Consider the following 23,585-nt stretch of genomic DNA (forward strand, 5'->3'; position numbering starts at 1 on the left):
GGTTATCTATTTTATATATAGTAGTGTGTATATGTTAATCCCAGACTCCTAATTTATCCCTCCCCCTTCCCCCTTTGTGTATATCTTTTTAAAACTTAAATTTGTTTAGGATTATTCAAATACAGCAGCCTCTCCCTGTCTTTACAATCATATTCTTGAAAATCTCAAAGATAGAATTTAGGAAAGAAATTGAAGACTAAGTTGAAATAGGATTAAGTTGAATCTGTATAGGCCCATGTATGTGTGCACATGTGTGTATTTTACAGTCACTAAAATAAAATGGTGTAAATGACACCTAAATAATGAGAATATTAATGAAATTTCATGTCTTTAATTTGACTATTAATGCCAGTTTAATTATCATTTATCATCTCTTGCTAGTTGGACTCCTTTCTTGAAATTTTCAACAAGGTTCTTATTAACTCTTTTCCTTATTTCAGCTCACATGCATACTGTGAGCCTTTTATTTCTACTGTGCCTTTTCCTCTACCTAAATGTTTAGTGTTTTTGTGATTTTATGACTAGAAGTTGTCGATTCTCACTGCTAGTTTCCACAGTAATTTGGAAGAGCACAGCTGCTTGTGTAGACTGTTTGGATTTACATTCTAGTGGAACCACCTATCTGTTAGCTGTGTGCCCTCAGCAAATTACTTAACACCCTGTGTCACAGTTTTCTTATTTGCAAAATTAGGATAAAAATAGTTCTTATTTTTTAGGGTAGTTTTGATGTTAAATGAAGTCTTAAATTAAGCCATTATAGCATTTCTAGGCAGACAGTAGGAGCTCATTATATTTAGATTATTCTGTGTTGTTGAGGAGGCATTTCTCAAATATACATTCTTAGCTTTGCCCGTAATAACATCATGCCGAAGCTTAAGACATGAAGGATTAACAGGACTTGTTAGGGAGATGCTTAAGGGTATATAATTCCAGCGATGGTGATATAGATGAGATCTCTCAGGGAGAGTTTAGAATAAGTTAAAACAGAAGGCCTAGGGAAGAATGGTGAGGAACACTGCTACATTTGTCTAGTTTTTTAAAAAAGGGTTTTGGTATATACAGTTTCATTCTGTAAAATAAAAAGGCTTTGTTTTATAGGCTGTCCTATTTCTGGTCTAACAAAATTTTTATTACAGCAATATTTAAAAATGAAATATAAATGGCTTTTTTAAAGGAAAATTATTAGTAACATAGTATTGCCTTTATTTCTTAACTCTTGAAGTAGCAAGAACTCTTATTGGTCCTAATATAATTTAAATTAATTACATAGATTATAAAATTTTGTGGATACTACTTCAAGGCATATAATCCAGCCCAATATAAGGTTGAAATCTATTCATCAAAAGTTTTTTAATTTTTAAGATTGCCAACTCAATGATATTTATAGAAAATTGAAATCTGATCCCAGTGAATATTTTTTTAGGATAAAACATTTTTGTCTTCTGTGTCATAGGAGATGGATACTGCATGATGGATTTGATGAGGCAGTTTATGCTATATGAAGGATGTTTTAAAATGAAAACATAACTCATACTAAACAAATCACAGTGTGGTTGTAATATTGAAGGAAGTGGTTTATTCTCTGTATAGCCTAGTTGGTGTACTTTCTGAATGTACGTCTGGTAACTAGAATTTAAACGTGTAGTCAGATTCAGTGAAATGATTTTCTATTTGAAATAGTTTCTCATTGAAAATTTAACATTCATTTCTTTGAAATTTTGAAAATCTTTTTTTTTGTGTGTATGCCCATATTGAAACATTTATAGGAACTATAATGACTGATGGCAAAAAGTGTATTTACCTGGAAAACCTCAGTTTAAAAAAAAAAGAACCTTAAATGTTTTTTAAACTCAGGGTGTTTTGATCTGAATGATTTTAAGTTGTAAACTTGTCTTCTATCTTAACCATATAAATACAAAACAAATTTCTTCCTTTTGAAGTCTTTCAAATCACCTATTAACTTACTATTTCCCTAAATATCAAAGTAATATATTTTTAATGTAGAAAAAGGGGGGAAAAATCACTCATGATTTTCTTTCTTTTTTTCTTTTTTTGTCATTTATTTATTAATTTATTGGCTGCGTTGGGTCTTAGATGCTGTGCGCGGGCTTTCTCTAGTTGCGGTGAGCGGGGGCTACTCTTCATCGTGGTGCGCGGGCTTCTCACTGCGGTGGCTTCTCTTGTTGTAGAGCACAGGCTCTAGGCGCACGGGCTTCAGTAGTTGTGGCACACGGGCTCAGTAGTTGTGGCTCGCAGGCTCTAGAGCGCAGGCTTAGTAGTTGTGGCGCATGGGCTTAGTTGCTTCGCGGCATGTGAGATCTTCCCGGACGAGGGCTTGAACCCGTGTCCCCTGCATTGGCAGGTAGATTCTTAACCACTGCGCCACCAGGGAAGTCCCACTCGTGATTTTCTTACCCAAAGACAAAAATCTTGTGTTTTGCCACATTTCCTTTCAGTTTTTTTTCCTATACATTTTTATTCTTTATGTTATTAAGGTTTGTACATACAGTTATACATACAATTTTGTATCCTGTGTTTTCCCTTTTTTCATTTTCTAACTGCAGCACACATTTTTAAACGTGGAGTCAATTTTTACATCCCAGTTTGATCCAGAGACTACTTTAAAACTATTGATTAAAAAATTATAAAAGGCATTTTAAATTTAAAACAAAAACCACTGTTCTGAACTAGTGTTTTCACATCTTTATAGGTCCTATTCAAATTTGAAATTACTTAATGTCATCAGATAAACAAGCTTATTTTTTAAAATGTCCCTTGTAATCCTCTCATGTTTAGTTATGGATTTTATATGAAACAAACCAAAAAACAAACCTTGGTTGTTTTTAATTGGATTTAAGAATGTTATTTCCTAGAGAACAGTTTTCATTAACTAATACCCTATTTGATGTGACTAATAGTATTAAAATGTTCAAACATTTTACAGTTGATGTCATTTAGAGATTTAATGATATATATGTGGGGGAGAGATTCTCACTGAATAGGCTAAGTAGTTATTTTTTAAAAATAGGAGTATGAGGGCAGGAACCTTAAAAGGTCATCTGAACTAATTTCCTGACTTGAGACAGATCTTCAAACATCTTTTTAGTTATGAACCTCAAACCAGGCAACAAGATATAATTTGCAAAGAATGATAAACTGGACAAATTGTTTAACTTACATGGACCTCACTTCTTCATCTATAAAATTAGTTTTATACCAGACAAGTCATTCTCAATAATTTTTTCTGTCCCAGGACACCTGAGATGTACCACTTTCTTGTCAGCATCAGATCTGTCAGTGACAATGATTTTCAGAGGGGGAGGGGGCAAGAGTGTGCTTGTTTTCTTGATCTACCTTCTCCTCCCAAGCTGAGAATCACTGGCTTAGAGAATATATTACCTTTTTCCATATATAAAATTATGTAATCTTAGTAAATATTTGAGTGTCTAGTATGTACTAGGCCACTGGACTGGATCTTGTGGAAAAAAATTTAAAAATACACTTGGAGCTCAGAGGTTAGTTGGAGAGGTAAGGCACATACTTATATTGATATTTTACAATACAGATGAAAACAATATATGCTCCGTGAAAATATACAATAAAGGATTTTTATTTCAAGTCACATTTTGGTCTGGAATTATCATTTTCAAGAATCTGGGATTATCACGTGTGACCTAAAATTGATAGTATTATACTATAATGTATGCTTTAGACCCTAAATGTCACATTCCCCACCTAAAATGAGCATAAGCAAAAGGTTAAGAAGATAGTATGTAGATGTTTGTTATTAGAGGAAGACTAGCCTACCCTTGTGAGTTCCCATTGGAAATTAAAACTGTACTAAATAGAAACTTCTTTGTTAAGCTGAGAATGATTTAACTGCTAGGCTCTAACTATATTCTTAGGAGATTTTGAAGTGCAAACGTTAAATGAAGTCAGCATTACTGATTTTAACGTTATTATCAGAAGTATCTGAGTAGATACTAAAAATCAGAAAGTCATGATTTGGACAAAGCATTAACATTTTATAGAGGCACTTGACTGAGCAAGTTTCGTATACTTTTAACTTCAAAATAAACCTGGTTTGGTTATCTTGGGAAATCCACTTCCATGAGGTCCTGAGGAGGTGCAACCAGAAACATGGTAGAAAGGAGAGGGTGCCTTGGAAACAGCCTGGAGAAAAAGACTCCATTTATCAGGCACGTGATCTTTAGAAATCTTATTAAATTTTCATCTATAAAATGGTGGACTGCACCAAATGACCTTTAATAATACAGCCTGCAAATTTGCATGATTGCATGAACCTCAATTCCATGTAAGGACTGTACAAGTAATGTGAACGCTTATTTTCTGCCTGCCTCTGTTAGTCAGCATTCCTTCATTGGACCTTTGCTACCTTCTCACCTTTCATTTTTTTGTAAGTTATTTCATCCATTTCCAGGTCTCAAGTTACTTCTTGTGTTTTAATGGTGCTCTCATTTCTTCTGTTCTGCAGACTCAATTATCCAGGTTTCTATCCAATTTCTGTTTGTCTTGAAAGAATCTCAGATCCAATGTGTTCTATATTCATATCTAATTTAGAGTCCTAGGGATTTAGATCTCTCTTTTTTTGCCTCCCTAACATTTAATTCATCACCATATTCTGTTACTATATTGTCTCTCATTCTTGTCCCCTCTTATTTATTTCCTATGCTCTGGTACTTGCTCAGCTGTAGTCATAGCACTTGTGGTCTCATGCAAAATTCTCTTAATTTCTTTGTTTATATTTTCTTTCAGTCTTGTCATTCTACATGTCCATCACATCTAGAATGAAAGCTACCTGATAACAGAAAGTATTAGTCATCCTGTTTCCCCCATGCCAAGTACATGTTATAATTTAACTTGAAAAACTCTAAAGACCCGAGATAGTGTCTAAGCAGTGTTTAAAAAAACACAAAATATTTGGTGGCAATCTCCAGCTGTTTAGCAGGAAGCAGTTCCTCTATGGACTGCTCTAATTTTGCACTTGAATAAAAGACTATCCAAGAGAAGCAATATCCTGACCAGCAGACTTCTCTTAGTTCTCTGGAATGTATTCTCTATTGGATAATGACACAGGCATCTACTTTTCCTTGCTAGAAAATTTGGGAACTGTTCTTTCTCTCACTTTCCTACATACATTGAGGCAGCAAACATTCCTAATGTTACCTTGTAGTATCTTTTAAATAACCCTTTCTCCATCTCCATCGTTCTTATCTTAGGTCAGTTCATAGAATTTCTTACGCATGTCAGTACAACAGTCTTCTATGTGCTTTCTCTCAGTCTTGTCTCCACAATTCATTTTAAAGCACAATATGGTATGTCATACCAATGCTTAAATTCTGTTAGTGGCTCTTATGTTTCAAAATCAAGTTAAGTACTTAAATGTTTTATGTGGCCCTAAATGAGTTGCCAGTTTTTCTGTCCTTAAGTCTCACACAATTAATCTCTTTCCCTATATCCCAGCCATGCCGATCTACTGTCAGTTGTATGCATTGTGTCATGTTCTCTGAGCCCCTGTTCCTTATTTTTCCCTCCAAGATTCATTAGGAATCTTCTGAAGGAAACCTTGCCTAATTCTTCCAGTATGGTGGGTTAGTACCTTTCCTACGCACTGTCACTGTACCTGCATTATAGCAGTTCACACTGTAATAATGTTTGTGTGGTATCTCTATTAGACTTAAGGTTTCTTGAGGATAGGAATCATGTCTTATTCTTTGATCTGTCTATTCCAATACCTAGCACAGTGTCATACAGCTGGCATTTCCCTCCTCCCCATCATGAATTAATATGTGACTGTCAGAGAGTAATTTGTGTCTATAGATTCAATGTGGTGTGAATCATTCAGTACTTAATATATACCAGGCATTACTCTAAACACTTTACATGTGTTAACTCATTAAATTCTCTTAACATACCTATTAGGTAGGTTCTAATATTGTCACCATTTTACAGATGAGGAAACTAGGCACTGAGGGAAGTGAAGTGACTTACTTGAAGTCACATAACTAAAGTGTCAGGGCCTGGATTCAACCCAGCCTATCTGGCAGCAGAGTCTATGTCTTACCTACTTTACCAGACTCTCAAGGGAGAGTTGAATTGGAGGATTTTGACATGGAGTGGTTATTGGGTGTATAATATGTATTTAATTCTTTAGTTAATAACTATTTAGAGCAGTATTCAACTGGAGGTGATTTTGCCCCACAAAGGACATTTGGCTCTGTAGACATTTTGGGGATGCTGTTAAGCATCCTGCAATACGTGGGACACCCCTTTGCCTCCATCAGAGAAATATCCTGCCCCGAATGTCAGTAGTCCTGAGGTTGAGAAGTCCTGCTTGAGAAAATCTGAGAAGTGCAGGATAGATTTTACCATGTTTTTTTTTTCCCCGTAAGAGATGACATGTTCAAAGACGTCACATTTATAATTCCCTTTAGTTTTCACCTTCATTCCTTTAGGAATTTATTAGAGCATTGAAAGAGCTATTAGGAAATGATTTTGTTTATTCAATTCAGCATTCAGCAAACATGTATAAATGATGTGCCATGTATCACTTACTTTGGTTGCGGAAATAGAAAAATCCAAAAGATTCAGTCCTTGCTGTCAAGAAGCCTCAGAGCCTAACAAGGGGTTACTTAACACAAAAGACAAAACTGTTTAGAGCATTACTTTCAGCCTTACTAGAGCATTCTGAATATAAAGTTGTCATTGGATGATTGATTGGATGAACTTTGTACCTTTGTTTCAAAACATGAAATAAGAAAAATCAAGAGCATCTCTGAAGAATAGTATAGAAATAAGTTTTTAGTGTTTTGAAATGTTTTAATATATATGCTTCTCACTTAAAGGTTTTTAATTATAAAAATTATACATAGTCATTGTAACATAGAAGTATGTAAATTTTGATATGAAAAGTCACTTCCTCTCTTTCCTAATATCACTCTCTAGAAGTAATAACTTTTTTAAAAAACTTTTCATTTTATATTGGAGTAAAGCTGATTAACAATGTTGTGATAGTTTCAGGTGCACAGCAAAGCGACTCAGCGATACATATACATGTATCCATTCTCCCCCAAACTCCCCTCCCATCCAGGCTGCCACATAACATTCAGCAGAGTTCCCTGTGCTATACAGTAGGTCCTTGTTGGTTATCCATTTTAAATATAGCAGTGTGTACATGTCAATCCCAAACTCCCTAACTATCCCTTCTCCCCACCCTTCCCCGCTGGTAAGCATAAGTTTGTTCTCTAAGTCTGTGAGTCTGTTTCTGTTTTGTAAATAAGTTCATTTGTATCATTTCTTTTTATTTTTTATTTTTTTGTTTTTTTTTGTTTTTGTTTTTGTTTTATTTTGTATCATTTCTTTTTAGATTCCGCATATAAGGGATGTCATACGATATTTCTCTTTCTCTGTCTGTAGAAGTAATCTCTTTTAAAAGTTCACTTACATTCTTGTAGACTTTTTAATGCCAATAACATAATAATATAGCATCTTTGCTGTATAATATTGCAATTGCTTTTCCCATTTAATGTGTCATTGTTTTCTTTTCATGCATGTAGGTTTACTATTTTATCTGAAGCAAATTATTTCATTGTTTGGATACATCATAATTTGTTTAACCATTCCCTTATTGAGGTACATCTACAGTTTTTTCACCATTACAGACGGCACCACGGTAAACAATGTTGTTCATATGTTGTTGCACAGTAGCGTTAGTATTTCTGTAGAACACATTCCCAGAAATATAGTGTATATAGTAAAGTTTTTTATTTTATCAAATTTCTCCCTGCCAGAGGTTGTACCAGGCTGTACTCTTGCCAACGGTGTCAGATAGTGCTTTTTTCGCCATTTTCCTTTGCAACGCTGGACGCTAATAAAAAAAAGTAGAAATCCTTCTACTTACTCCTCTGCTCCGTTTGTCCGTTTGTCCCCCCTCTTCTACCATCTCCTCTTTTCCGTCCTCCCCTCGATCCTCCTGCTTATCCCTCCCCACCCCACCCCACCCCCATTTCCTCTGCCACACCTTTCTTTGACTTGTGTATTTTGAACTGGTCTATTTATTGGTTTGTAGGAGCTCGTTATATATATATATACATACACACACACATATATATATTAACCCCTTGTATGTATTTCCTCACATACTTTTATGTTTGCTTGTGGTATCTTTAATCAGGGAAAATTTTTTTAAATTTTATGTAAAGTTTGTCAGTCTTCCTTACCTGAAAATTAAATATATTTTTATATTATTCTTCATATCTTTAACAACAAGGAATTTATATATGAAACACCATAAACGTATGATAGAGTCTTTTTCTCAAATGGATAGCCAGTATTCCCAATACAGTATTGAATATAACCCATTCTCTTCCCACTGATTTGAAACATTTCTTTGCATATGTTGAATTCCTACTTAAAACTGTGTAACCTGTATATTCCTATAAGAACATTCAGTTCTTATTTTTATGTATAACAAACAAATATATTACTATTAATTGGTTCATTTACAGATGCTCTATTCTAATTCATCAAGCTATTTTTGTGCCATTACCACATTTTAACTTCAGCTTTATGATATTTGATATCTTGGTAGTTCTAGTCCCCTATCATTATCCTTAACTTAAAAATTTTATTGGTCCTTCTCTCACATTTACTTTTCCAGATGAACATCAGCTTAGCATGTTCTTCTTTTCTTCTTTTTTTTTTTTTGTATGTACTCTTGAAACTTAACTTGTATGACACTTAAGCGAATTAAAAAAACCACTGGGTTCAAGCCAAGGTGGGGTATACTTTTTGTGTTACTGTTTATCTGTGACTAGGTGCATGTTTATTCTAGCACTTTTTGATCCTATAATTGCCTAAAATCATTTAAAAAATAAAGGCGGTTAATGGGTGCAACAACATCCAGTCAAACTAAAGATACTTACAGTAAATATGTATTGACCACAAACTTCAGTAATTATTTTGATTTATGAGTTTTCTGGCAAAGATATTCTATGAACAATGATGAGATAATTCCATAGAATAAGGTCTTTTTTGTTGTTGTTGAGACTATTTTAAAATAGTTGGTGTGCTTTTACAAGTATAGTATTTATTACAAAATCTTTGGTAGATGGTATTGGTGGTGATATCCTTATTTTGCACATGGGAGAAACTCAGTCTCTGGAGTATTTGATGACTAGGTCAAGGCTCAAGTTCATGCATTTTTTGGTGGCAGAGCCTTAGATTTCTAGCCATGCTGATTAGAACTGATTACTGCAGGGTGGAAGATATCTGTAGAGTTTAAAGCACCCTAGGACTGAAGAGTGGGGGATGCCTCATTAATGGCTAGGGAGAAGTTAGGGAATTATAGACTGATGAGACAGGGCAGCATATTTTATGGAGAAATCATTATTACATATAAGTTTCCATGGTTTTTCTCTTACCTCTTCTTAATTTAGCTTTCCCCATTTCTAAATAGTCTCAATTATTACCTTCCCTAATTTAGAATATTTAATATTGTTTTACTTTCTACTTATTGAATGAGAAAATAGTCCTTGAAAATAAATCTATAAAAGATCTTTTTTGTTTTAAAGAGTTCTTTCCTTCAAAGCTTCAGTTATATAGTCTTTAAAAATTTATTGATCACTGCCCAGTCTTTTTCAGAATATTTGCCCCATTAACCCTTACAAATGACTTTTCCATGTTATTTTCTCCTCCTTTTTGTTTATTTTTCAGAGTCAGATCAAATCTCATTTCATTTGTTAAGTTGTTCCTAATTACTCAGGTGCATACTTAGAATACTCTTGCTTATTCTTTCTACAACTTAATCTCCACAGTATTTATAATTGTCTCAGAATAGTGTATAAACTCTTTGAGGGACTTCCCTGGCGGTCCAGTGGTTAAGACTTCACCTTCCAATGCAGGGGGTGTGGGTTCGATCCCTGGTCAGGGAGCTAAGATCCCACATGCCTCAGGGCCAAAAAACCAAAACATAAAACAGAAGCAATATTGTAACAAATTCAATAAAAACTTTAAAAAAAAAAATGGTCCACACCAAAGAAAAAAATGTGATTCATTTTTTTTTTTTAAATCTAGCTCTGTCACTGCCCAAGGCTGCGTAATCTTTGGCAAATCAACTGTTTTGAACTTTAGTTTCTCTAAAGTAAAATAGGAATAATTATACCCGTTCTGCGTGGTTGCTGTGAAGGTAAAAAAAGAGCATATAAAAACCTCCTGGCAGGAAAACGTATGAGAGTGCCCATAGGAAGTGCCAGGTGGGCTTTGTAGAACCCAGCGCTCTAAGCACTAGGAGGCGGCTGGTATTTTATTTATTTATTTATTCATTCATTCATTCATTCATTCACTTATTTATTTATTTATGGCTGCGTTGGGTCTTCGTTGCTGCGTGCGGGCTTTCTCTAATTGCGGCAAACGGGAGCTACTCTTCGTTGCAGTGCGCGGGCTTCTTATTGCAGTGGCTTCTCTTGTTGTGGAGCACGGGCTGTAGGGGCGCAGGCTTCAGTAGTTGCGGCACCCGGGCTCAGTAGTTGTGGCTCGCGGGCTCTAGAGCGCAGGTTCAGTAGTTGTGGTGCACAGGCTTAGTTGCTCCGTGGCATGTGGGATCTTCCTGGACCAGGGATAGAACCCGTGTCCCCTGCATTGACAGGCAGATTCTTAACCACTGCACCACCAGGGAAGTCCAAGGTGGCTGATAATAAGTGCAGGAAGTAGGGAGAGAGTAAATTGAGGTTACTGCCTTAAGAAGAGAACTAAGATAACTTGCAAAAACAATAGAGATCAACTCATGGTTTCAAAACTTAAACCCTTAGGGGTTGATCATTAAACTCTGTTTCTTGAATGCTTCTTGTGAGCAGAGCACTGTGCTGTGTGCTTTGTACTATGTGGACAGGTGTATGAGGCACTTCTTACCCTCAAAGAGCTAGTAGTCTAATACTGATTGTGGTGTAAAGACCAAAGGAATGAGTCAAAAGAGGGTAAATCTTGTGGATGTGTAAGCAGGAAGTTTCATTAAATTCAGCAAGTCTATGACAGTCGTGTGGTGCTAGGGAAATTTGGCTTTGAATCCTTTACAAAGGAATATACATTGAAAAATGTCTTCAGGAAAGGGACCTAGATAATTTCATGTTCAAGAGACAGAGCCAAGTAGATTTTGCTGCTTAGATCTTAGCCCCAGGAAGGAAACAGTAGAATTCTGGAGGAAGTAGCCCAGCAAGGGGTAACCACTAGGGACAGAAGAAGGCGTTGCTTTAGAGACAACTGGAGTATGAGAAAGGAGAAGGGGACAGGTAGGTGAGCTGATTAATTAAGTACATGCCCTGCTGCTAAGGTGAAGTCACTTCTTTGTTCCTTGGTTTTGTTGTTGTTGTTTTTTTTTTGTCTACAAAACAAGCAGATTGGACTTGATTAACTGGATAGCTGTTATTTTCATCCAAATGAAAAATCTAAAAGATGATCAATTCTTCATCCTACTAGAGACTGAACACTAATCACTAATATATTAATCACTAATATATGAATCTTCAGAACATGTTTCTTTCTGGTGACCATGATTTGGTGGGTGGGTTTTACATGACTTGGGAGAGGACATTGGTGCTTTTCTTTGGAATGGCACATTTTAACCTCCTAGTAGGCTATTTGATTTAAAGGACATCTTAATGGTTTGGGAGTCACAGACACATACATCCACAGAACTAGAAACCATTTAATTTACTTCATTATGTAGATGAGAAAACTGAAGCTAGTGAAGTTAAATGAACTGTTTAAGCTGTAAGATAGGTAACAGTTAATTAGTGGCAGAGCAGGAATCAGAATCCAAGCTCCTTATTTCCATCCAGTACTCATTCCATGCTGCCATTATTTTGGGACTTTCAGTGCTCAATTTCTTGAGGTTGTTATACAGAAAATGAATTTGTTATTTGGTTGGGGAAGATGAGGGAATACAGTAAACATTTTACACTTTTATGTGATGGATATATGTATCTCTTACTGATCCATGACTGATTATTTTAGTTATTAGTTCATTTCTGACCTCTGTCAGTAGATTTTGCCTGTCATCAGCATGATGCTAGTTACGAGGGGGACTGTGTAATACGGTTGGATAAGTCAAAGTATGTCACATTGCCGTTAATAACAGCTTAATGGAAAATTTACTAAATGTATGTTTTCATTGACTATGGAGAACATCAAATTGAATTAACATATTTCCAAAATAGCCTGAATCAAGGTTATCTCTCAAGGGGAGGGTTCTAGGATTGGAATTATTGAACCCCTTGAAATAGCATGCAAAATTTTGTGTGTGGTGTATTTTTCTGCCAAGAGTGTCCCATTGTTTTCATTAGCTATTTCAAAGGGGTATCTGACCTAAATAAAAAGGTTTATGAACCATTGCTTTAATGGGTGATATTCAGACCTGTAGTACTTTTTCCTCTAAAAAAGACTTTCATTTACATAACCAAATTTTTGAAATACTACATCTTAGGTTTGAGGTTTGATATCCTCTAGATAGGATCGCCAGAAATGAAAAATAATATATTTACTGCATCCCCGGAAATATTACAGGTTCATATTGTCACATTTCTCTGCTTAAAGACCCTCCTACTTTTTTTTAAAAGTCAACATTAACAGTATTTCAATGTACTAAATGTATAAGTGAGTCAAGGGATTTTTTACACACAAAATAGAAGGTATTAAAATTAATAGGAAGTGGGGATTAGCCCTGTATAGCGTGGACTGAGGCGTTTTTATGCTTTATGGTTCTTTTTCCCTGTTTTGACAGAGGCCAAAGTCTGCCATGCCTCTATCAGTCAGGGTGTTCTCCCCACCCACACACACCACTCCCCTGCCCTCCTCCTCCCCATCACCATCACCATCACCATCACCATCACCATCACCATCACCATCATGCTCTCAGTTTCCTCCTTCCTTATCACTCACTCACCTCTCACTCTTTTTTACCTTTGCTAGAACTTTGGAACTGCTTTTATCATGGAAATCAAACCCCTCCACAATTCTCAATCTGTTTTCCTAGTGTTTTTTTCTACTTCCTTGCCTTACTTCATGTATATCCTCTCAAACCCCAGGGTCTGGAAGGTCAACTTTATTTTCTTTTCTGCCTTTTCCAACAATTATTCCTTCACCCCCTTCCTTCCTTTTTTTCCCCTTCAATCTCTGCTCCTTTGAAGTTTCTGTCTTTTGCCCGAACCAGCCTTTTATTACTCTTCACTGCTCTCATCTCCTGAACAATCTCATGGTTACTTTTCCTTATTCATTAAGACTTTGGCAGCTGGCTGACAGTGTTCTTCTACACCCTAAGCTCTTCATGATCATAGCTTGTGCATCAATATGGGAAAACAAGTCCAGCGGCCTGGACTTGCAGTTCCTTGACCACCTTATTTCCAGTGACCTTCCCCTCTCGTCAGCAATTCACTGTAACTCCGCCTCTTCCAAAATCATGAAACCGCTTGTCCCATTCTGACAACAGCCACCTAGTTGTACTTCTTACATCGTTACCTTTTCTTGACCTTTGGACCCCTCAACTTTCTTTCAGTACATCAGTACTCTTCCTTTGTCATTTTATTTGTTTAATTCAGCTTAGAGCTCATTATTTATCATTTCAATAACTTTCCCCCCTTTTGTTGCCAGTATCTTCAACCACCTTGTTTCTCTGCCCTTTTTTTGTACCTGTTGGGTAGAAACTTCACTGTGAATGAAGCAGTCAGTGTCTTCTTTGTGCCTCTTCCTGAATGGCTGAACCTTGCTGGAAAAAGCCGCATGGATAGGCAGATGGATTCCACTGCAGATTCGTTATCGCAGATCTTAAATGGGCCCTCAGTACTATCCAACGATTCCCCTATTTTTGTGTGTATTCAACTCATTCTTTGTGCAAAGATTATTGAAAACTTTATTTGCTTCACCAGTCTTTTTACTTTTCTTATTCACCCTCAGTCTCACCAGGTAACTTGTTGCTATGTTACAGAGAAAATAGAAGCTAACTGTTAAGGGTGTTCATCTTCTAGCTTCTCAAAATTGTATGAGAATGTTGAGATCTGGCTTCTAGTACAGTAAAAGTGCCTTTCTCCTATTTTAGTTCAGTTTCTACCTGTGCTTTATGTCCCATCCCTCTCTGCATTCTCAGAAATTCTAAAATATCTGACATGATCTTTTTTCATCCTGATATTTTCAGCCAGCCCTTTCAGTTTTATGTTCTCCATCAGATGATCCCATGTTTCCCTTTTGCTACCATTCTACCTCATTCCTCCCTTTCCAACCAGATTTTTTTGAGAGAGTCATTAGTCCATATCTACAATTGCTTATCTAAAGCCCTTGGGACCAGATTTGACTCAGAAATCAGAATTTTTTGGATTGAGAAAAGCATTAACATCTGTGGTATGATAACCCCAGTGGAATTTGGGGCAGCACCCTTTAATCATCACATTGTTATTTCTGCACTGAAATGTATGGCTTTCCACTTTAAGTGGGATAAATAAGGGCTACAAAAAGCTTCACTTTAGTCCAGGTCAGGTTTTGCTTCCGAATGAGTTAAAACAAAAAACCTTAATTTTTCAGAGCTTTTGGATTTTGGAATTACGCGTAAGAGATAGTGGACATGTGCTGCCTGTTTTCTCACCTTCATCTTTTTAACCCATTCTGACTTTTCCTTCCCTCACTTCTCTCAGATGGTTCTTGCTAACTCTACCAATGACCTTTATCTAAAGGAATCATGTCATTAGTGAATGTTTTCAGTTGTCTCACCTGACTGAACAGCAACTTCAGACTCTGGTGATGCCACTTCCCTTAGCTTCCTGGGCACCATCCTCCCCGGGCCTCCTCTGTCACCTTTTTGAAAGCTCACTGTCCTCTTTCTTGCTGTCCTCTATCTTGTGATTAAAGGTTGAATTTCTTCCAAGGCTTTGTCCTGAGACCACTCCTTTTCTTACTCAGTATTCTCTCCCTTGGTGATCTTACTTATGTCAGTGCCTTCAACAACTAATTATGTGCTGATGAATCATAAATACATGCTCCAGCCCAGACTTCTCCTTTGAGTTTGACCCTTTGTTTTATCTTCTCCTCTCTTTCCTTTCCCCCCACTTTCTTACATCATTTTGTTGGCTTCCAGTTGTGTTAGAAAGAACATTAGGATCTTTGCTGTGGCTTTAAAGGTCCTGCATTGCCTGGCCATTGCCCCCCTCTTCAGCTCCATTTAACTACGCTCCCTCTCCCCTCTGCTTTTACTCCCTCTAAAGGCCATGCTGCCTCCTACAGCAGGGCCCTCATACAGCTACTCTCTCTGTTTGGAATGCTCTTCCTTTCTGGGTAGTTTATTCCTACTCATTTTTTGTGTCTTCACTTAACTCTCATTTTCCTATGGAAGCATTCTAATTCATGTGCCCTGTCGCCAAATCTGATAGTACCATATACAGATTATAACACTAATGACAGTTTTAATTTTACTTTTATTTTTTGTGATCAGTTTTCTCCACTAGACTGTAAGCTCTCTCAGTACAAGGATTATGTCTGCTTTTGTTCACCACTATATTTCCAGCGTAGTGCTTGGCATATAGTAAGCAAATAGCAAACATTTTGAATGAATTCTGTACATTAATTTATCTTTTCTAATTTTTAAAAGTAATTTCTGTATATATATTTACCAGTGTAGCAATGCAGTTTCCATAGTTTTATGTGGACCCAATCCTGATGGTACTCTTACTGAAAATAATAAAGATACATTCTGAAGAATTTCATGAATTACATATATATTTTTTAAAGGATCAAATGCATAAAAGTCTTACTTTGATCTAGCTCGTAACTTATCCTCCTTCATGTTCTTAATTCACTTTTTCTATATTGACTTCTTCCCCCATATTCTATGGAGATATCAAATATCTTACTAAGTCTCGTATTGTGAGCAAGTAAAATATATGCGGTATCTAGCACGATTCAGCGAACTCTCAGCTTGCTCCTCAGTTTATAGGTATCACGATTAAAAATAGTTTAGCCATCTGCTAACTGACCGGACAATTTTAGTATTGTGAAAGGGTGTGGTAGGAGAGGGAGATACAGGGTCTAGGTATAATGTCAGAATGAGGCTCAATGCAGAAACCACCTTGTGACCTCTTAATACTGAAACTTAAGAGTCAGTTCAAAATTAGGAAGAGATTTGGTGGAGGTTAAGCACAGCAGAGTCCTGACAATAGGGGATTTCCCAGAATAGGGTGACAGAAGAATTTCTTTCAGCATTTTAAAATTGCGCTGAATTTTTTTCAGAGAAAAAATACGTATAAAGATGTGATTCTGTGAAAATTACCATAATATGTATTTAATATGTAATAAATGTTTCTAGGAATCAATTTGAATTAACTAGCCTTTTATATTTTACTCTTTCATTAGGAAAATCAATAGATTCCCAGTCATCTCGAAGTGAATCTGAAATTGTGCCAAAAGTTGCTAAAATGACTGTATCTGGAAAGAAGCAAACTATGGGATTTGAAGTGCCTGGGTAAGGTTTTTAACCCCTCCCTCCTTTTTTGAAATTAGTATTGTCTCCTTGTTAGACTGTAAGAAAGAGAATCTGTTTCAGTTTTGCATAATATAATCATTGAAGTATAATGGGTCCTCCGTATGGCATAGTACAAAGAAAAGAGGATGAGAAATTAAGCTTGATTCTAGACTTATCTATGTATATTAACCTACCTCACTGTCAGTTTCCTTATACAAATTAAATATAGCTACTTTAACGTTAAAAACCTATGATTTTGTGAAATCTAGCACTGTGAGGTAGGGAATCCTTTGCCACTAGATGGCGTAAGTAAGCAGTGTTTGGGAATTAAATGTAGTTGGTCAATCAAGGAATCATTAATTAAATTTTTTTTACTATTATCTTTAAACTCTTTTAGATTTTCATACTGAATAAAATGGATCAGTATAACAAAGACAAAATATAAAATAAAACTTACCTAGAATTGCAAATATCTAGTGAGAAACGATAATAAGTCTACTTTAATAAGTGCTACTTATTATAAGTGCTAAGTGATAATAAGTGCTGCTTTAGTAGCACTCATTTATTCTTTCTTTTCACAGTCTTTAGGATTCTCTCGGGAGTTTTTATAGACAAGGGAAGTGGGTTGCTTGAGACATAACAGCATAGTTTAAAGACATTAACTTTAAATTTTTTTTTTTTTTTTTTTTTTGGCCGCACCGTGCAGCATGTGGGATCTTAGTTTCCCTAAAGACATTAACTTTAAACTTCTTTAAAAGTTTTCAGGTTTTTCAATCATTTCCTAAATCTATTATTTATAAATTATATATTTTTTGTCTATCAGACAAGAAACACTATTATCAAATATAAACAATAGAGGATTTTTTTTTTTCCCCAATTGCAGGAAATACAAACTCAGCAGCCATTTTTTTCTCCCTTACAACATTCTTTTATGTAAATTAATAGAAGTATCCATGAGTCTTGGTTGGGAAGAATGTTAATGATTACCTAGTTCATTTTTTTTTAATTTTTTAATAGAAGCAAGACTTTATTCATTAGATTTCAAATTTAGTGAGGGAAAGAACTCCATATCTAGGACATAGTAGGCATTCAGTATACGTTAGTTAAATGGATGAATGAAAAAGTTAATTTTTAATTTGAGTAACTTTAGCCCGTTAAAATAATTCTGAATCCTGATTCAGTAACAAAAAGCTCAATGTATGTCTTTTCTCTCTGAATGAAGGTTGAGTTGTAAGAATCATAAGTACCTTTTTTATTCTCATGTCTTGAGTGCCATTTAATCCTATTATGGAATTATTTTCATTGAGAGAGGAAAAAATAAATAGAATACACAATTCCTTGTTCTAAGGATTTTATAATCTTATGCAAAAGGTTTCGGAGGCTTAGAAAGCAACATGCAGATGAGCATAGTACAAAGAAAAGGGAATGAGAAAATAGGCTTGATTCTAGACTTGTCTACGTATATTAATCTATCTATATATTAGAAGTAAATGCATAGTTATCTATGTGAATATTTATAAAAATAATGGGTAATAAATGATCAAGAAAAAAATAAGTAGTAAATATAAGTAAATAATTCTTAGAAACCCACCTTTATGCTTTACAAGTATAATGCAAGCCTTTCAAAATCTTATAAGAGTATATGCTTCATGAGGACAGGGACCATTAATGTTCATCATCATATTCCTTTCATAGAGTAGTTGTTTAAATATTTATTGATCAGAGTCCTTGGAGAAATACATTTTATTAAAATAAACCTGGAAATAGTATAAAGGTAAAAAGCAGCCTGTGAGCCAATATTTTGATGTGGCCCTGTGGGAGAAGTCATCAGAATGTGAAAGGTCTGCAATTACAAATGGAGATACTCAGAATGCATATTGTTGCTCAAGGACCAAGCTATATTTACTTCAAATACTTTTATAGGATTTTGGGAGGAAATTTATAGTAGGGATAATACTTAGGCTGTTGTTTTGATTTGGTCTCAAGAAAACACAAAGAAAAAAAAACACTTTTGAGTCAAGATTTCAGCATCATAGATTTCTACATAGTGTGATTCCCAGTGGCAGCTTATAAAAAAAGGATAATGCATTTCTTAGAAGAAACTGAAACAGCAAACTTTTTCTTCACTAATAGTAAAGATAGTAAATATCTCTCTAGAAAGTGCAGTAAGTAAAAATCGTTAGAACCTTGCATAGGGAACAAATAACTCTGTGGTTAACCTCTTCAATCTAAATTATTAGCTTTCTAGTATCATTTAAATAACTCACAAAGAAAGATTAAGCCTCTAGATTCATGTAGAAATAGTCCCACTCTTGGAAAGATGGTTTTAAAAAAAAAACAGACTGGTCACTTTAAAATAGTAGATAAGGTTACAAAGTTATATCAGAAAGCACCTGAAAAAATATTCAACCAACCTGTTCTTTCTTTTGTACCAGTCAGTAATTATAATCCTGAACCCAGAATGGTCATTTTTAGACCTCATCTTTGAGATTTTTCAAAATCTTAAAACATTAACTTTTACTTCATATTACGCAGAAGTTTTTACTAAGTACAGACTTTCATCGATGCTTTTCTAATTACTTTGACCCTTTTCTCTAACATTGTACAGTTTAGTGAACTAATTTGCAGTTTGCCTAAAATTTACTTGAAGGGAATGTTATTATGAAAGTGAAAAAAAAGCAAACCTTTCATGTTACTGAATTGTAAATGAAATAACCGAGTCAGGCCATGTTTTGTGACGCTCTTCCTATCCTGAGCAGGGCTGCCTGGATTGGTGGGTGAGCTGAGTTTCAGGCCTCAACCCACTGTGTCAGCCATAGCTGTTCTGCTTTTATCTGTTTTCCATGTTGGAGTTAGCGTGAGCTTTCCTTTGAAGAAAAGCCTCTGTCACTGAAAACAGAAAGATTTGCAGCCAGAGATTGTGATTTCTCTCAGGTCTGATCAGAACCAGATTCTGTGACGTGACTAGTCATTCTGGTTGAATACTTTCATTGTAATTTGTAGGGTTTTTTTTTACTCCCCTAAATGCAGAGTTGTAATGTTTTTGTTTCAGAGGACTAGCTGTGGTCATTCAAATAAATGTTTGCAAATTATAGTTTAAATTTGATTTACTTAACTTAGTCTGTTGGACTCTTTTAAAAAAAAGAATGGGAACATTTTCCACATACTTATATTTTTTCCTTGTAGTTTGAGATGAAGCTAATCTGTCTAAGCAGTGTTAAAAAGTGAACACCAAAGTGGAGATTTGCAAAACCAAAATAAGATGGGAATGAATATGAGGCTTTTAATGAAGTTGCAAATATAACGAGTGTGATTCTTTCCTGAGGCATAGGAGGAAGGGTCAGTGTTGAGCATGTAAAAACACCCTGAGGGGGAACAAAGAATCTGTTTTTGTTATTGTGGGCAAGAAGAAAATATTGGCAGATTTACTGTTCGTACACATTTCCATTATGCTGCAATCCTTAAGTTTTTTTTTTTTTTTTAATAATGATGCCATGGAACTAAATCTCCAGTTTTTTTCCTTTGCAGGTATTTTTTAAAAATTAATTAAGTAATTAATTTATTTTTGGCTGTGTTGGGTCTTCGTTTCTGTGCGAGGGCTTTCTCTAGTTGTGGCAAGCGGGGGCCACTCTTCATCGCGGTGCACGGGCCTCTCACTATCGCAGCCTCTCTTGTTGCGGAGCACAGGCTCCAGGCGCGCAGGCTCAGTAGTTGTGGCTCACAGACCTAGTTGCTCCGCGGCATGTGGGATCCTCCCAGACCAGGGCTCGAACCCGTGTCCCCTGCATTGGCAGGCAGATTCTCAACCGCTGCGCCACCAGGGAAGCCCCTTAAGATATTTTTGTAAACTGCTTTCTGTATGTAATTCTTCTCTGCCAGATCCACGTTGAGTCACATATAATTGGTTTCATTCTTAATAACTTGCAATTTAACCTGTTCTTTGTCCTAATTCTGTGTCATTGAAGGAAAGGTAAGACACATCGTAGTCTGGTTGATTAGATTACATCCTTTGTAGCTATCCATAGCATAGCACTGGTAGAGTTTCTGTGGAGGATAGTCCAAGAACTATTGAAGAACTAAGATCAGTGTTTACTTTTGGAGGCATTGTCATTGTCAAGGAGGAAATAAGTTAAGCTAGATGGTATTGTTTCTACTTTACATATCTGAGTTCCTCAGTAGATTGTAAGCTTTTGGGATCAGTTGATAACTTTTTCATTTCTTTATCTTTTCTTCTCAACATCAGTGCTAGTATATGTTAATATAGTTTTTAGTGAATCAAGTGTTTGTTGAATTAATGAATTAAAACTCTTTTGCCAAAAGTAATAAGAAAATGTACACATTTAACGATTTCTCCCTTAAGGATAGTGTTTGAGCAAAAAAAATTGTAAGTCTCTGTCCGGTTGGAGGAATGAGTTAGGGATAAAACTGATAAAGCTATTTTTTTAGTACTGATTTATCTCCAGGAACACAGTGCCAAGTTTTACAAAATATCTCCTTTATGCCATCTGTTTTGATAGGATTGTATGGCTAAGCTATGGGCTTACACATTGAATTTCAGTTATTTTATGGGATATTTTCTTCTTATCTTAGTTTTTGGTCGTCTGTTTTTCTCCTGGGATCTTCCATGTATGTATTTGTGTGGTTTGGGTCTAGCTACTTATCATTTCCACCTTAACAGACTCTAGCCACTTAGTGAAGATCATTTTTTGGTCTGCAAGTGTAAGGAATATGAAGAGACAACTTCTCTGCCCTTCTGACATTATAGGATGTCAGTCAAATTGTTTTAAGCACTTTATTCCTATCTATGCTTTCTGTAGAGTAACTGCTGAAGAAAATGGTCATATTTTCCACACACCTCAAAAAGGACATTCTAGTGAAGATACCAGCCTTGTTTCTTCTGATGTACTTGAGACCGCTTCTAAATCAGCTCTTCCATCCCACACCATTCAAGCATCAGAAGAGCAGAGTTCAACACCAACACCAGTGAAAAAGTCTAGCAAGCTGAGGCAACAAATAGATATCAAAGCGGAGCTGGAAAAGCGGCAAGGAGGGAAGCAACTCCTCAACCTAGTGGTCATTGGTAATGCCCTTTGTTCCTCTGGATTGTCAGTCAACTGCTCAAGCCCAGTAACTTTCTAGTGGCAGCATGGAAGCTCGTTCCACTCTGCATTTCTGTGTGGGTGTAAATAGACATGAAGCAAGGAGGCATTGCATCATAATGTCAAGTTACCAAGGTCACTCTGGGTGAAACAATGCCAAGTTACTAAAGAGGTCATTAGACTTGGTTGTGGCATTTTCATTTTGTGAACATTTGAAAATTGCATGTCTTGTTGACAATCTTAATTTCCAGAAATCAAGGAAATTATCCCCCCTTTAAAGAGACATGCTTTTTTTCCTCCATTTAGACATCTTAACTATTATTTGATAAAAATTGGTATTTATTACGCTAAACACTGACATGAACTATTGAATTACATATTCATGCAATGCCTCAATGTGAACAGCATCTAGAAAATGAACCTAGTATTAATCCTCAATCAATTTTCCTTAGGTCATGTTGATGCTGGGAAAAGTACTCTGATGGGCCATTTGCTTTATCTTCTGGGTAATGTAAACAAAAGAACTATGCATAAATATGAACAAGAGTCTAAAAAGGCTGGCAAAGCTTCGTTTGCATATGCATGGGTCTTGGATGAGACTGGCGAAGAAAGGGAAAGGTAGTCACTATTTCAAAATTTTCATTCTGAAATGGTATATAGTCTTTTAAATAAGTACGTAATATGTGTTGAATATGCATGAAACAAAGCATGAAATATTTTAGAGACTATTTTTAGAAAAAAGTTTTCAGTTATCAGGGAAATGTTTTTATTGTAGTTTTCATTGTAGTCTACATACATTTTTTACTCTTCCAAGTTCTATGAAAATAGTTTAAAAAATGTTTATTAAAAAATTTTAAAAAAACACAGAGAAAAAGGCAGTAAAAACCCTTAGCTAATTATTCTGTGGGAGAAGTTTTGGTTGTCACTCCCCTGAGTATATGTCAGATTGTCTTGATTTTGAATTAAAATTATGAGTAAGACTCTTAACTTAAAATTAATATATATAATGTTAATATACATAAGATTATTATATCAGGTTATAAAGGAAAGGTAACTTTTTTTTTTTTTTTGGAAAGGTAACTTTTTGTAGTAAACTGTCTTCTGTCTAGAATCAAAATGACCGGTAAATTCAAATTACCAGGCTTAATTCATCATTATACTTTCTGTACTATGCTTTTATGAGACAGAGTCAACAAACAAGTAATTAAACCTGTCTCCTACCAGGTAGATCTAATCCATTCGATTACTCCTGTATGTGTTACTGTGTTCAATGCTAACTTTGGTGAGATTTTAGGAGAATATAGCTATTCATATACCTCTGGCCACAGTATTTCTCTTGAAGTCTTTTTAGATATTTCATGTTAGAACTGGTAGGGATGGGGAAGCCAATGGCATCTTTGTCAGGAAAGAAAGAGGACACTTATAATTAAGTGAAATGGCAAATATACCTACTGTCTCAAAATAATAAAGACTGAAGTCCTCTGAAAGTCCTGAATCAACAAAGAAGTTACTCTGTTCTCTGATGTCTTCATTCTGAATATGATTAGAGAACATATTTGGATTTTCATACTTTTTAAAAGTGTGTATGTTTATTTTCTTGGAGTATTGATATAAGATAATTCTCAATAAAGCAGGTCACACTATTCCTTAGCTCTTCTGGTAAATAGAATTTTATATCATAGTGGTTTGAGTTTTGTTTTGTTTTTTCTTGTAGGTGTCTTTCTTATTCTTCATAGTATCACAAGCTTGTTTTACAACCTAGTAAGAAAAAATAGTTGGACAGTTACACATTTTTGGAAAACGAATATTGGAAAACAGAATTTTGTATGATATCAGTATTAGAAGACTAAATTTCCATCTATCAGCTTATTAAGCAGATTATTGATATATGGCTTTTTAGTTTTCTTTGTACCATCTATTAACTAGGTAAAGAGATTGAGGACTGTATAATTAAGTTAGAATGGCTTTGT

General features: G+C 35.4%; 1 protein-coding gene and 1 long non-coding RNA gene across 6 annotated transcripts in view; one reads left to right on the forward strand and one right to left on the reverse strand.

Moving 5' to 3' along the window:
• Positions 1–23,585, forward strand: part of HBS1L (HBS1 like translational GTPase) — an 83,283-nt gene that overhangs the window by 35,072 nt on the left and 24,626 nt on the right. For 4 of the 5 annotated variants that reach the window (XM_082474657.1, XM_082474659.1, XM_082474660.1 and 1 more), the window contains 3 exons: positions 16,408–16,516; positions 21,334–21,596; positions 22,068–22,233. In XM_082474657.1, coding sequence (XP_082330783.1) covers positions 16,408–16,516; positions 21,334–21,596; positions 22,068–22,233 — 538 coding nt within the window. Of the gene's footprint in view, positions 1–7,570; positions 7,694–16,407; positions 16,517–21,333; positions 21,597–22,067; positions 22,234–23,585 lie in introns of all 5 variants that reach the window. The other variant, XM_082474662.1, reaches the window with a different exon arrangement.
• LOC309667007 overlaps positions 1–23,585 on the reverse strand; it is a 361,110-nt gene that overhangs the window by 15,926 nt on the left and 321,599 nt on the right. The gene's annotated exons all lie outside the window — the stretch shown is intronic.

This window comes from Balaenoptera physalus (assembly GCF_965194825.1).
Source record: "Balaenoptera physalus genome assembly, chromosome: 9".
In the NCBI taxonomy this organism is placed as follows: Eukaryota; Metazoa; Chordata; class Mammalia; order Artiodactyla; family Balaenopteridae; genus Balaenoptera; species Balaenoptera physalus.